General features: G+C 44.3%; 1 protein-coding gene across 1 annotated transcript in view; it reads right to left on the bottom strand.

The window, feature by feature from the left end:
• ell (elongation factor RNA polymerase II) overlaps nt 1-13,024 on the bottom strand; it is a 163,757-nt gene extending 150,733 nt beyond the window's left edge. Inside the window, exon 1 of the mRNA XM_068015978.1 lies at nt 12,877-13,024. Coding sequence (XP_067872079.1) covers nt 12,877-13,011 — 135 coding nt within the window. The 5' untranslated portion in view covers nt 13,012-13,024. The remainder of the gene's footprint in view (nt 1-12,876) is intronic.
• Nucleotides 13,025-13,886: the final 862 nt, after the last annotated feature.

Genomic DNA, 13,886 nt, shown 5'->3' with positions numbered 1-13,886 from the left:
CACAGAGCGCCACACCACCAATGTGAACACCACCTCCTTGGATTGTGCAGGCTCCAACCACTTGCTGTCCTTGCAAGCAGCAACTGGGGGAGGGAGGGAGGAAATGGAAAGAAAGGAAGGTAGAAAATTATGAAAAATATCACAGCAGCTACAAATTTTATTCAGCAATTGCCAATGAGCACCAGCAACCTGAGACGAAGAGTTCCATTTATAGAATCATAGAATGGTTACAGAAGGAAAGAGGCCATTCAGCCCACTGTGTTCTTCCTGGCTCTCTGCAACAGCAATTCAGCTAGTCCCAATCCCTAGCCCTCTCCCTGTAGCCCTTCTCTTCAGGTTCTTATTCAATTTCTTGTGGAAGCCATAATTCAGTCTGCCTCCACCACACACTCAGACAGTGCATTCCAGATCCTAACCACTCACTGCATAAATTTTTTTTCCTCAAGTCACCATTGTGCCAATCACCTTAAAATCAATGTCCTCTGGTTCTCGACCCTTCTGCCAATGGGTCATTTCTCCCATCTATTCTGTCTGGGCCCCTCATGATTTTGAAACCCATCAAATCTCCTCTCAACTTTCTCTGCTACCAAGCCACCGTTGGTGATGGACATTGAAGTCCCCCACCCAGAGTACATTCAGTGTCATCACTACCCTCAGTGCTCCTTCCAAGTGGTATTCAACATGAAGGAGCACTAATTCATCAGAAGGAGGACAGTAGATGGTGATCAGCAGGGAGTTTCCTTGCCCATGTTTTACCTGATGCCATGAGACTTCGTGGGGTCTAGACTCCCAGGGCCACTCCCTCCCAACTGTATACGCCACCTCTGGTAGGTGTATCCTGCCAAAGGGATAGGACGCACCCAGGGATGGTGATGGAGGAGTCTTGGACATTGGCTGTTAGGTATGATGTGGTGAGTATAACTATGTCAGGTTGTTGCTTGACTAGGCGGTGGGACAACTCTCCCAATTTTTGCACAAGTCCCCAAATGCAAGCGAGGACTTTGCAGTGTCAACTGGGCAGAATGCGCCTTTGTTGTTTCCGGTGCCTAGGTTGATGCCAGGAGGTTCGTCTGGTTTCATTCCAGATTTTAAGAGACATCTTAAAAGCAAGAAAGAGAGAGGCAGAGAGGTTTACAGAGGGAATTACAGTTTAGGGCTAAATTACCTCAGTATCAGATTCTGCACTCAAGTGTGAATGTGGAGCAAAATTATAACAAGTATATTAGTCTGCAGGGAAAAGGGAATCCACAGCGGCACTGACTTGACAAGTTAACAGTCACAGACTGATCATTTATAGAAACACAATGAGCTGAAGCATAACTGTTATTCAAAGGAGCCCACAGACCAATTACAGGAAGGCACTTCTTTGCTTTGTTGACAACTGAACAAAGCTTTTGAGTTACTGTGCTGACAGGTTAATGTTCACAGATGGACAAGCCAGTACACACAATGGTCAAAACCCTCCCAAGCTGTGCTTAGATGACAGACCCCTTAATTTGAGTTTAGGCCACGGTTCTTCCTCTCCCTCCCATAGAGAACCTCTTTGCCTCTGATCAGGAGATCTCACACCACCCAGATTCAATTTGTGCACCGGCTAACCATTTGGGGCAATCAGAAGATGGGGCAAATCAGCCTGCTTCTAACAGCTGATGGAGACCTACTGCATGTAGCCTCACATACCTACCAGCAAATGCAGCACAAGACAATCAGAGCAACAAAATAAATGCACAAAACATTCAAAAAAATGGCCAACAGATTAACCTTTCAACCAGCTCCCCAGTGACTCCGGTGGGAACAGCACTGCTCGCTGTGGTACTGACCTGTGTAGACCAGGTCAGTGCCAGATTTGATTCCTGTCTCTACTGAGTTAGTTGATCTCTATCAGGACAGCAGTAAGCGGCTCAGTACCAGGATTTCTACTTTTCATCACTACAGGGACTACATACATATGGGCATCAGACAATGACAAGATCAGGCTCACATTATCTCAACACTGTAATCTCAACAGTCTGATTTCACCCTTGAAGCATTTAGGACCTATAGCGGCCATGCCTTCAGCTGCCTAGGCCCTAGGTTCTTTAAATTTCCTCCCTAAACTTCTCCACTTCTCTCTCCTCTATTAAGATGCTCCTTAAAACCTACCTCTGACGAAGCTTTTGATCATCTATCCAAATAGCTCATGAGGCTCGGCGTCAAATATTGTTGGATAATCGCTCCCGAGAAGCATCTTGGGATGTTTTACTATGTTAAAGTATATTAAGGGCAAGAGGATAACCAGGGAAAGAGTAGGGCCCATTAGGGACCGAAGTAGCAATCTGTGTGTGGAGCCAGGGGATGTAGGTGAGATTTTAAATGATTACTTTTCATCTGTGTTCACTATGGAGAAGGACGATGTAAGTGTAGAGATCAGGGAGGGGGATTGTGATATACTTGAACAAATTAGCATTGAAAGGGAGGAGGTATTAGCGGTTTTAACGGGCTTAAAAGTGGATAAATCCCCAGGCCCAGATGAGATGTATCCCAGGATACTATGTGAGGCAAGGGAGGAGACTGCAGGGGCTGTGACACAAATTTTCAAATCCTCTCTGGCCACAGGAGAGGAGCCAGAGGACTGGAGGACAGCAAATGTGGTACCATTATTCAAGAAGGGTAGCAGGGATAAACCAGGTAATTACAGGCCAGTGAGTCTATCAGTGGTAGCGAAACTATTGGAAAAAATTCTGAGGGAACAGGATTAATCTCCACTTGGAGAGGCAGGGATTAATCAAGGATAGTCAGCATGGCTTTGTCATGGGGAGATCATATCTAACAAATTTGATTGAATTTTTCGAGGTGGTGACTAGGTGCGTAGATGAGGATAAAGCAGTTGATATAGTCTACATGGACTTCAGTAAAGCTTTTGATAAGGTTCCGCATGGGAGATTGGTCAAGAAGGTAACAGCCCATGGGATCCAGGACAATTTGGCAAATTGGATCCAAAACTGGCTTAGTGGCAGGAGGCACAGGACGATGGTCAAGCTTGTTTTTGCGAGTGGAAGCCTGCGACCAGTCGTGTACCGCAGGGATCGGTGCTGGGACCCTTGCTGTTTGTAGTGTACATTAACAATTTAGACGTGAATATAGGAGGTATGATAAGTAAGGTCTCAGATGAGACGACAATTGGTGGTGTCGTAAATAGTGAGGAAGAAAGCCTTAGATTACAAGATGATATAGATGGACTGGTAAGATGGGCAGAACAGTGGCAAATGGAATTTAATCCTGAGAAGTATGAGGTGATGCATTTTGGGAGAACAAGGCAAGGGAATATACAATGGATGGTAGGCCCCTAGAAAGTACAGAGGGACCTTGGCGTACTTGTCCATAGATCACTGAAGGCAGCAGCACAGGTAGATAAGGTGGTTAGGAAGGCATATGGGATATTGGTCTTTATTAGCCAAGGCATAGAATATAAGAGCAGGGAGGTTTTGATGGAGCTGTATAAAATGCTGGTTAGGCCACAGCTGGAGTACTGTGTACAGTTCTGGTCACCACACTATAGGAATAATGCGATTGCACTGGAGAGGGTGCAGAGGAGATTCACCAGGATGTTGCCTGGGCTGGAGCATTTCAGCTATGAAGAGAGACTGGATAGGCTAGGGTTGTTTTCCTTAGAGCAGAAAAGGCTGAGGGGGGACTTAATTGAGGTATACAAAATTATGAGGGGCACAGATAGGAAGAAACTTTTTTCCTGAGCACAGAAGTCAATAACCAGGGGGCATAGATTCAAGGTAAGGGGCAGGAGGGTTAGAGGGGATTTGAGGAAAAGCTTTTTCACCCAGAGGGTGGTTGGAATCTAGAACACACTGCCCGAAGGGGTGGTGGAGGCAGGAACTCTCTCAACATTTAAGAAGTATTTAGATGAGCACTTGAAATGCTGTAGCATACAAGGCTATGGGCCAGGTGCTGGAAAATGGCCGGCACAGATACGATGGGCCTGTTTCTGTGATGTATAACTCTGTATAAAAGGCGCTATATAAATACAAGTTTTTGTAAAAGTTACAAATCCTGGCTAAATAGATAGATCAGAAAAGAGTACTGTGACTACACTGCAGAAAATGAGATGCAATAATACAATAGAAAGCAAAAATAAAGTTAGAAAGCACAGTCAACAATACTGATAGGATTAGGCTGGTGGCGAATGAGCAATGAAGCTGAGGTTTGACCTTGGAGTTAAGATGATGTCATAATCTGTAAGAGGGAAGACTGAACAAATTGCACTAGTACACAGATTAAATTACAGCCTTTCTCTCATTTATTACCTTTCTCCATTCCATGTCCACAGGAGCAGCCTAGTGAATTGATCAAGATCCTTACCTTCATTTTCAAATCCCTCCACAGCCTCACTCCAAGCTACCTCAACGAAGTCCTCCAAATGTACATCACCACATCCCATCCAGACACCACTTATTCCTAGCTCCCCCATCTTCTAACAATGTCCTCTTGCAGCCTGGAACGCACTCCCCAAACTTTTAGCTTCACTCCTTGAGCTTTGTTTTCCTGTTTTCTTTCCCCCTCTGCACTGTAAAATTCATCTGAGATGTTCTGAACATGAGCAGCCTTGCAGAAGTGTCACAGACATTAGACAGCACAATTCAGTCTTCTGTGCCAAGTGACAAATTTGATCCAGTATCAAGCTGTAATGGACCCTTGCCTAATCATGTGACAAAGTCTGGGAAGAATACCTCAATGTCGTGGTAAGTCAAAGAACAATGGTACACACCGACAACCCACTAGGTCATCTCTCAGCCACACGTACAAAGGACCACCCAGGTGACACGTATGGAACCGTACTCAATATAAGTTATTTGTCCTTTGGGGGACTACCCAAGGGGGAAAAACTATACATAAAAGAAATCTACTGGGATTTAGAGAGGGTGCAGAAAAGATTTAAGAGAATAGCTGCGGGGATGAGATACTTCAGTTATGTGGATAGATTGGACAAGCTGGGGCTGTTCTTCTTAGAGAAAAGCAGACTGAGAGGAGACTTGATAGAGGTGTTCAAAATCATGAGGCATCTGGACTGAGTAGAGAGAAAGAAACCTCAATAATCAGAGGACACTGATTTACGGTTAATGACAAAAGAAGCAATGGCGACACGAGGAAAAACCTTTTTTTTTTAAACATACATACAATGAGTGGTTATGATCTGGAATGCACTGCCCGAGAGTGCGGTGGAGGCAGGTTCAATTATGGCTTTCAAAAGGGAATTGGATAACCACCTGAAGTGAAAGAATTTACAGGGCTACAGGGAAAGGGTTGGAGAGTGGGACTAGCTAATTTGTTCTTGCAGCGCGCCAGCATGGACAAGATGGGTCAAATGGCCTCCTTGCAATCTGTAACCATTCTATGATTCTATCTCCAAAACATTACAATAAACTACATTGTTTGTAAACACTATTTTAAACTTGTACTTTCAACAATTTATTCTGCTAACAGTTGCTTTGGAAATGGCACAAACTCAGCTGCAAGCATATCCAAGTTTTAGCACAGTTAGATACAGGATAGAACTTCAATTACTGTGCGCAATGACTTAACCCCAACCTCATATTTCTATAAATTAATGCTACAGCTACTGGAATCTAGATTAAGCTCTTTCCATATTCAATGCAGGTTATGGAAAAAGAGCAGGGAAGTTGGACTAATCAAATAGCTCTTTCAAAGAGCTGGATTAGGCACTACAGCTCGAAGGGCCTCTTTTGGTTGCAGCAAGATATTATTTCAAATAGGAGCCTTACAGGCAGATGAAATTCTGCCAATTAATCTGGGCTGGGTTGAACCAGCCAATCCCAATTTGGGAGGGAGGTCAAGGCTGTGAACTCTGCTGCCTGTATCCTAACTTGCATCAAGTCCCATTCACTCATCAGCCCTGGGCTCACTGAACAAATCGGCTTCTGATCCAGCAATGCCTCGATTTTAAAAATTCCCATCCTGTTTTCAAATCCCTCCATGGCCTCACCCCTCCCTATCTCTACTGGCTCCTCCAGCCCTCTAACCCTCCAAAATCTCTGCACACCTCCAATTCTGGCCTTCTGCCCATCCCTGATTTCCATTGCTCCACCATTGCACACAGCTGCCTAGGTCCTAATCTCAAATTCCCTCCCTAAACCTCTTCACCTCTCAACTCCTTTAAGACGTTCTTTAAAATCTAGCTCTTTGACCAAGCTTCTGGTCTCCTGTCCTAATAGCTCATGTGGTTCACTGTCAAATTTTGTTTGGTAACACCTGTGAAGTACCTTGAGAGGTTTTACTACGTTAAAGACATCATATAAATGAAAGTTATTGTTGGAAGATTCACAGTGTCGACCAATGGCAGGAGCTAACTGAGCTCCACTCAAGGCTTGTGACATTGAAATACCACAAGCAGATAGTACATGGCCAGCTGCCATCACCAAGACGTCAGCCTCAGAAATCATGCAATGCTATCACATTTAACAGTGAACAAACTACAGGAGTCTGTTCAAGACTGTGGAATATTATATCTATTTATGATATATTATAAACATTGCTTTTTGCATGCTCCTCCCACCAATGCTCACCATTATAAACAACTTGCCATGCTGTAACTGCAACCATCTCCCCACATCTTCTGTAAATTCTCTGCTTTCTCATCAGGGGCTCAAGAATGTAATTACAGCATGACAGGCTTACATCAGTAGCTTTCATTAATGTGGTCACAGGAATTTACAATGCACAGATATGAGGAAATAGCGGACGTGCTGAGGATCATCTTCAAATCCTCACTAGATATAGGCGAGGTACCAGACGATTGGAGGTCTGCAAACGTTGTACCATTGTTTAAAAAGGGTGCGAGGGATAGGCCAGTCAGTCTGACCTTGGTGGTGGGTAAATTGTTAGAATCTATTCTGAGGGACAGGATAAACTGTCACTTAGAAAGGCACGGATTAATCAGGGATAGTCAGCATGGATTTGTTAGGGGAAGGTCATGTCTTACTAACTTGGTTGAGTTTTTTGAGGAAGTGACGAGGATGATTGATGAGGGTAGTGTAGTGGATGTGGTCTACATGGATTTTAGCAAGCACTTGACAAGGTCCTGCATGGCAGACAGGTCAGTAAAATGAAAGCCCACGGGATACAGGGGAAGGTGGCAGGTTGGATCCAGAATTGGCTCAGTGATAAGAAATAAAGGGCAGTGGTCGACGGATGTTTTTGCGAATGGAAAGCTGTTTCCAGTGGTGTTCCACAGGGCTCAGTTTTGGGTCCCTTGCTGTTTGTGGTATATATTAATGATTTGGACTTAAATGTGAGGCATGATTGGGAAATTTGCTGATGACACAAAACTTGGCTGTGTAGTTGATAATGAGGAGAGGCGTGGACTCCAGAATAATATCAATGGTTTAGTTGAGTGGGCAGAAAAGTGGCAAATGGAACTCAATCCAGAGAAGTGTGAGGTATTGCATTTGGGAAGGGCAAATAAAGTGAGGGAATACATAATAAATTGGAGGATAGTGAGAGGGGTAGAAGTGAGACACCTTGGAGTGCATATCCACAGGTCCCTGAAGGTGGCAGGACAGGCAGAGTGGTGAAGAAGTCATATGGATTGCTTTCCTTTATTGGCCGAGGTATAGAGTACAAAAGCAGTGATGTGATGCTGGAACTGTATAAAATGCTCGTTAGGCTACAGCTGGAGTATTGCATGCAGTTCTGGTCACCACATTACAGAAAGGACATAATTGCTCTGGAGAGCGTACAGAGGAGACTTATAAGTTTGTTGCCAGGGCTTGAAGGTTGCAGCTATGAAGATTGGATAGGCTAGGGTTGTTTGCCTTAGAACAGAGGAGGCTGAGGGGTAACTTGATTGAGGTGTACAAAATTATGAAAGGCCTAGATAGAGTGGACAGGAAGGACCTGTTTGCCTTGGCAGGGAAGTCCAAGGGACACAGATTTAAGGTGATTGGTGGAAGGATTAGAGGAGACATGAGGGGAAACTTTTTCACCCAGAGGGTGCTGGGTGTCCTGAATTCGCTGCTAGGAATGGTGGTGGTGGAGGCAGAGACCCTCAATTCTTTTATTGCATGAATCGCAAAAGGTTAGTATGCAGGTTCAGCATGTAATTAGGAAAGCTAATAGAATGTTATTGTTTATTGTGAGGGGAATTGAATACAAAAGTAGGGAGGTTATGCTTCAGCTATACAGGGCATTGGTGAAACCACATCTGGAGTAGTGTGTACAGTACTGGTCTCCTTATTTAAGGAAGGATGTAAATGCGTTGGAGGCAGTACGGAGGTGGTTTACTAGACTAATACCTAGAATGGGCGGGCTGTCTTACAAGGAAAGATTGGACAGGCTAGGCTTGTATCTGCTGGAATTCAGAAGAGTAAGAGGCAACTTGATTGAAACATACAAGGTCCTAAGGGGTCTTGACAGGGTGGATGTGGAAAGGATGTTTCCCCTTGTGGGAGAATCTAGAACTAGGGGTCACTGTTTAAAAATAACGGGTTGCCCATTCAAGACAAATGAGGAGAAACTCTCTCTGAGGGTCGTGAGTCTTTGGCATTCTCTTCCTCAAAAGACGGTGGAAGCAGTCTTTGAATATTTTTAAGGCAGAGGTAGATAGATTCTTGATGAGCAAGGGGATGGAAGGTTATCAGGGGTAGGTGGAAATGTGGAGTAATCAGTTCAGCCATGAACTTATTGAATGGCGGGGCAGGCTCGAAGAGCCAAGTGGCCTACTCCTGCTCCTAATTCGTATGTTTGTAAAAGGTACCTGGACATGTACCTGAGGTGCTGCAACCTGCAGGGCTATGGACCAGGTGCTGGAGGATAGGATTAGTTTGGGTGGATAGTTTATTTGGCTGGCGCAGACATGATGGGCTGAATGGCCTCCTTCTGTGCTGTACTTTTTCTATGGTTCTAAGATAAAAATAAAGACAGTAAGTATGATTTTAAAATGCAGATTGAGTTCTATTTCCATGGTCTGGTCCAGTTATCCATCACTGTCTATCCCCAGTACACTTGGTCTTGACTCCCCATGTGCAACACTGTAGGAGATTGACAAATAAGTAAAGAAACCTGAAATAGTTGGAAACATTATTAAGGTTACATCATGTCCAGTACTCCCATAGGTCCCAGATATAATATTACTTCCATCTTGAAAACATTGGGGTGAAAAAACAGAAATCACATCCTAGAAAACATTTAAAGAGAGAATGAACTTTACAGACAATTGCACTGCAACACAGATTTAAGGCACAATCGAACTGATGATTCACAAAGTGTGGAGACAATGCTGAGGGTTTAATTCCACATCAGCCCAAATATATTACTCATGATGCAATTTACCATCCTTCACGAGAGAGAAATACATAGCGATAATCCTTTAGTCTTGATATATCAGAATGTTGTGCATTGACAATTTGCACCAATTACTTTAGAGTGCGGTGACTGATGTAAGCAAATATGGCAGCCATTTTACACCAGCAATGTGCCACAAACAGGCACAGAGATGAATGATAAATTACCGTTCTTTTTTAGTACTATTAGCTGAGGAAGGAAGGTTATCAGGGTCTCACTACGGGATCCAACTTGCACCCAAACTGACAATGAGCCTCTGATTTATGCTTGATCCAAAGGATATCGCCTTTATTATGACAACAATCTCTCAGCAATGGAGTGGTAAGCTCGATTATATGCTTAAGTTAGACTTCCACAGCATTTGGACATAGAAAATGCTCCCAACTGACCCAAGCTGACACACTCGGCTGGTTTACTCAGCAGGATTAGGTACCAGGATGTGAGGATATGTCACCCATCCACCCGACAATGTAGAAGTTTGCCTAGGTTACGTCCTACATAAAGCAAGATAAATCTATCCCAGCCAGTTGAAGCCCTCCAAGCCTCTCACATCTGCCAGATGTACTTAACTCCAGGCCTCATTATGGCCTAGATCCAGACACAAATACCAGAGCTGGCCGAGACACCAAGGTTATATTCAACTGACTATGGCACCAAGGAGCCCCAGCAACACTGGGATCAATGTAAAAATCATCCAGTGGCTGGGGTCATACTTAAAATAAAGGAAGATGTTTATGTTTACTGGAGCTCTTTCACCACAGCCCGAAGACATCGCTGCAGGGATTCCCCAGAGTGGTGTCCTCAGCCCACCCATCTCCAGCTGCTTCAATTACATTCTCTCCAGAAGGTCAGCCTGATTAATGACAATTCCAGTGTTCAGCTGTATTCACAACTCTTCCAATAATGAAAGCCCATGCCAGTCCACAGCAGATGCTGGATGATGCCCAAACATGGCTGACAAGTGATGTGTAACATTCGTGCCACACAAGTACCAGCTAAAGACTATCAATGCTAGTTGCCAATCAAATGTGAGATCCATGGCCCAAAGATGGCAAGGTCAGTCTCAGCACCCCTATTGATGACTAATTCAGCAAATTTTTGAATAGATTGAGTACAAAGCACTGAATGCAGGTACGCTGTTAGTGAAAGCTCTCCTTCCAATGTGATCATAGAATGTTTTAGAGGAATGTTCTGGAGTGAGGGAGTCTCACTCGAAAATACACTCTATACTCAACACCCTGACTCCTGCTGCAACCCCAGGAGAACATTACAATCAACGGCTAAATGGGTAAACCACATGATAAAGGAAAACTGCATGAGGAGGAATCCTGGGGCATTTCTCGCACATGCTCTCACCTGCTTCTCCTAGCACATATTTTCAGAACAAACACATCACCTAGTCAGCATCCTAACAGATGCTGATGTGACAACCTAATTAGGTGAATAGGAGTGTTTATAAGGCCTCTGTACATGGAAAATGACCAGGAGTACAAGACCATGCAAACAGTACCAGCATCTGATTATCAAAATGGAAGTATTTCCGAGACTGCTGTGGAAATGTCAAATCACTAAGAACCCAAAGGGTAGTGTTATAGTATCGAGCTTTTAACCCATGAAGTACTGAATCTCAAACAGTGTTTCCACATTCTTACTGCCCGATATTTAAGCAAACGCTTTTTAAGTCCAGCTTCCCATCAAGTGCTTCTTTAAACACAGACAATTGGGAGGAGGCAGTTAGGTCATACTGATTCTTAAACATTTGATTACAATAACAATCGGTGCTACTTTGTCAGGAGGGGGAGTAGGGTAAATCACGAAAACTCTAGAATAGAATTTTCCAGCAACCTTCTGTCCATTCAGCCCATTGTGTCTGTGCTGACCCTATACTGGAGCAAACCAAAACTAATCCCACTGGCCCACTCACTCTTAGCCCTTCCATGCTTCCTCCTCCCATTTTTATCCATTTTCTAGTTCTATCTCAGAACCTTCAGTAAATGCCAAATACAAAAAAATTCTTCTTGAAGCATCACTGAAATCTTGCTCCAAGCCTCTCAGATTAAACAGCAGAGCAGAAATTGAACTGAACGACTCAGTCCAGACTTGGGCCATTAATAGTGGACAAAGATAGCTCCCAGGACCAATCCCAAACTACCCCAACCTTTCCCAGAAAATAAATTGAAAGAATGACAGATTTCCCAGCCTACAAAACTTTAGCACATTTATGAATACAATTTACAACCTAAAGATTCCCAAAGGAGTGTCGCTGAGGAGCAGTTATAGATCTACTTCAAAAAGTTTCTAAATGCACCACATCTTTATTTCTTTAGAAACAAGCATCTAAAAACATGTGGATGGAGGCTTATGTGGAGCTTGGACCAACTGGATCCAGTGGCCTATTTCTGTGCTGAAAAATTCTATGTCAATTTTTAACACATTTTTCTTTAAACATAGAATTAACAGGCCATTTGGCTAACAGAACTGTGCTGGTACTGATGCTCCACATGAGCCTCCTCCCACCTCACCTAATTTTCAGCATACCCTTCTATTCCTTTCTCCCTCATGTTTATCTAGTTTCCCCTTAAAAGCATCGATCCTATTCACCTTTTCATGGACTGCCCATCTCTGCAGCCATCCCATTGGAATTTTAAAACACATTCCAACATCACTGAAAAGCATATTAAACAATTTGACTAGCCACTGCTAATTGCAGGCTTTCAAATCCATTCCCCCCTCCCCTCACAAAACTGCTGAAGCATCAGAGATTGATTCACGCAAGTCAACTTCCATCCCCATATGCAAATTCAAAGGGGAAAAAGTATTTATATTTTGAGCAAAAGAAGCATCCCAAAAATACACAATTAAATAAACTGTTAAAAAGAAATACTGGGAGATCCCACCTCCCAAATCGTTATTGGAAATTATTGTATCAGCAACAATTTCAAACAAGGATTTGTCACTGGTTAGAGACACCCTGCAGTCAGATCCCTTTATGTGCTGCAGGTTCTGGGCGTGTGAATTATGGAAGGATTGTAGTTTGAACTGACGAAAGGTCATTGACCTGAAACGTTAACTCTATTTCTCTCTCCCCAGATGTTGCCTGACCTGAGTATTTCCAGTTATTAACTCTACTGATACAGACTTTGGGTGACTTTCAACTGACACAGAAAGGGGCAAACAGCTCCACCTCCCCACACCCCGAGAGCTGCCCCTTCTCCAGCCCCATCGATATGGCCACAGGGGAGGTGGGGGGAGCGGAGGCTGAGTCTGGCTCTCGGATTTCCCCCTCTCTCAGTCAGATACCCCCGCACCCGGGGGGTACTGAGGAAGGGGCTACCATAACGGTGAGAGAGGATGATTATGGATGGATATACCCGGCGCTGCCATGGTAACAGCCCCCGGTGGCGTGGCCTCCGAGTGAGGGTCCTGGGCCCCGGAACAGCGCAGCTCCGAGCCCAGGCTTTACCTCAGTGGGGCTCGGGCCCGCTCTACTCCCACTACCACCACACACACGGACAGACTTTTTACCTTGCAGTTCTGGTAAGCCTCGAGCGCCCGCAACGCACTGTCGGTGAGTTTGACGTGAAGAACCGAGACATTGCTGCCCGAGCTGAGTTTGCCACAGGAGAGCCCATAGCTCTGCTCCTCCTTCAGCGCCGCCATCTTCCCTCCTGCCGCTTCCCCTCCCCCCGCGCACAGCCAAACACGGCGGCGCACCACACACACCGCCAGCAACAAAGATGGCGCCCAGCCAATCACCGCCGCGTCCCACACACACACACCGCCAGCAACAAAGATGGCGCCCAGCCAATCACCGCACCAGGCTTTCGCCCGTCACAAAGTTGGCGCCGGCCAATGAGCATCACTTGCCTGTCCTGGGCTGGGATTAGCCCATAACAAACATGGCGACGGCCAACTGCAGTAACAACATAAAATACAAGATAGCGACTGTCAATTATTAACCAGAAGCATTTATTGGTATTCACAAAAATTCATTGAAAGTATGAGGTGGTAATAAATATAAAAAACGGCTGATCAACAATGAGTTGCCATGCTTGTCACAAATTGTCAGGTACCAACTAATCATTTGCATTTTATGCAACAGTGCATCAGTTACCAACAGCCCATCAATGTGTGGCTTAGTGTCAATCACAAATACTTTATTAATGCAAACTCCTCCCAACTGGGCAATTGAGATTGCGGGGGAGGGGGGAATCTGGCATGGCTGTTGCCCAGGCACTCCGACCATAAACATGCACTGGCTTTACAACAACAATTATTATTAATGCACTGACTCGATCAACTCTTCTGAATATTTTTATTTTATACCTGATCAGAAAACTTTTAAAATGTATATCAAAAGTCAGTCACCAACGCAGCACAGCACTTTTACAGGGGCTGTTCTGCTCTGGGACAGTAAATTAATCTGAACTAAAAATGTTACGACACTGCCATCTATATCTGGCCAAAGTTCATTACAGCTAGGCTTGAATATGATCCTTTTAAATCGTTGAAGTTAATTAATATACACTGTGAAA

The sequence above is a fragment of the Heterodontus francisci genome, chromosome 36 (assembly GCF_036365525.1).
Source record: "Heterodontus francisci isolate sHetFra1 chromosome 36, sHetFra1.hap1, whole genome shotgun sequence".
NCBI lineage: Eukaryota > Metazoa > Chordata > Chondrichthyes > Heterodontiformes > Heterodontidae > Heterodontus > Heterodontus francisci.
Note: the sequence above shows the minus strand (reverse complement) of the source record. Positions and strands in the feature narration are given on the sequence as shown.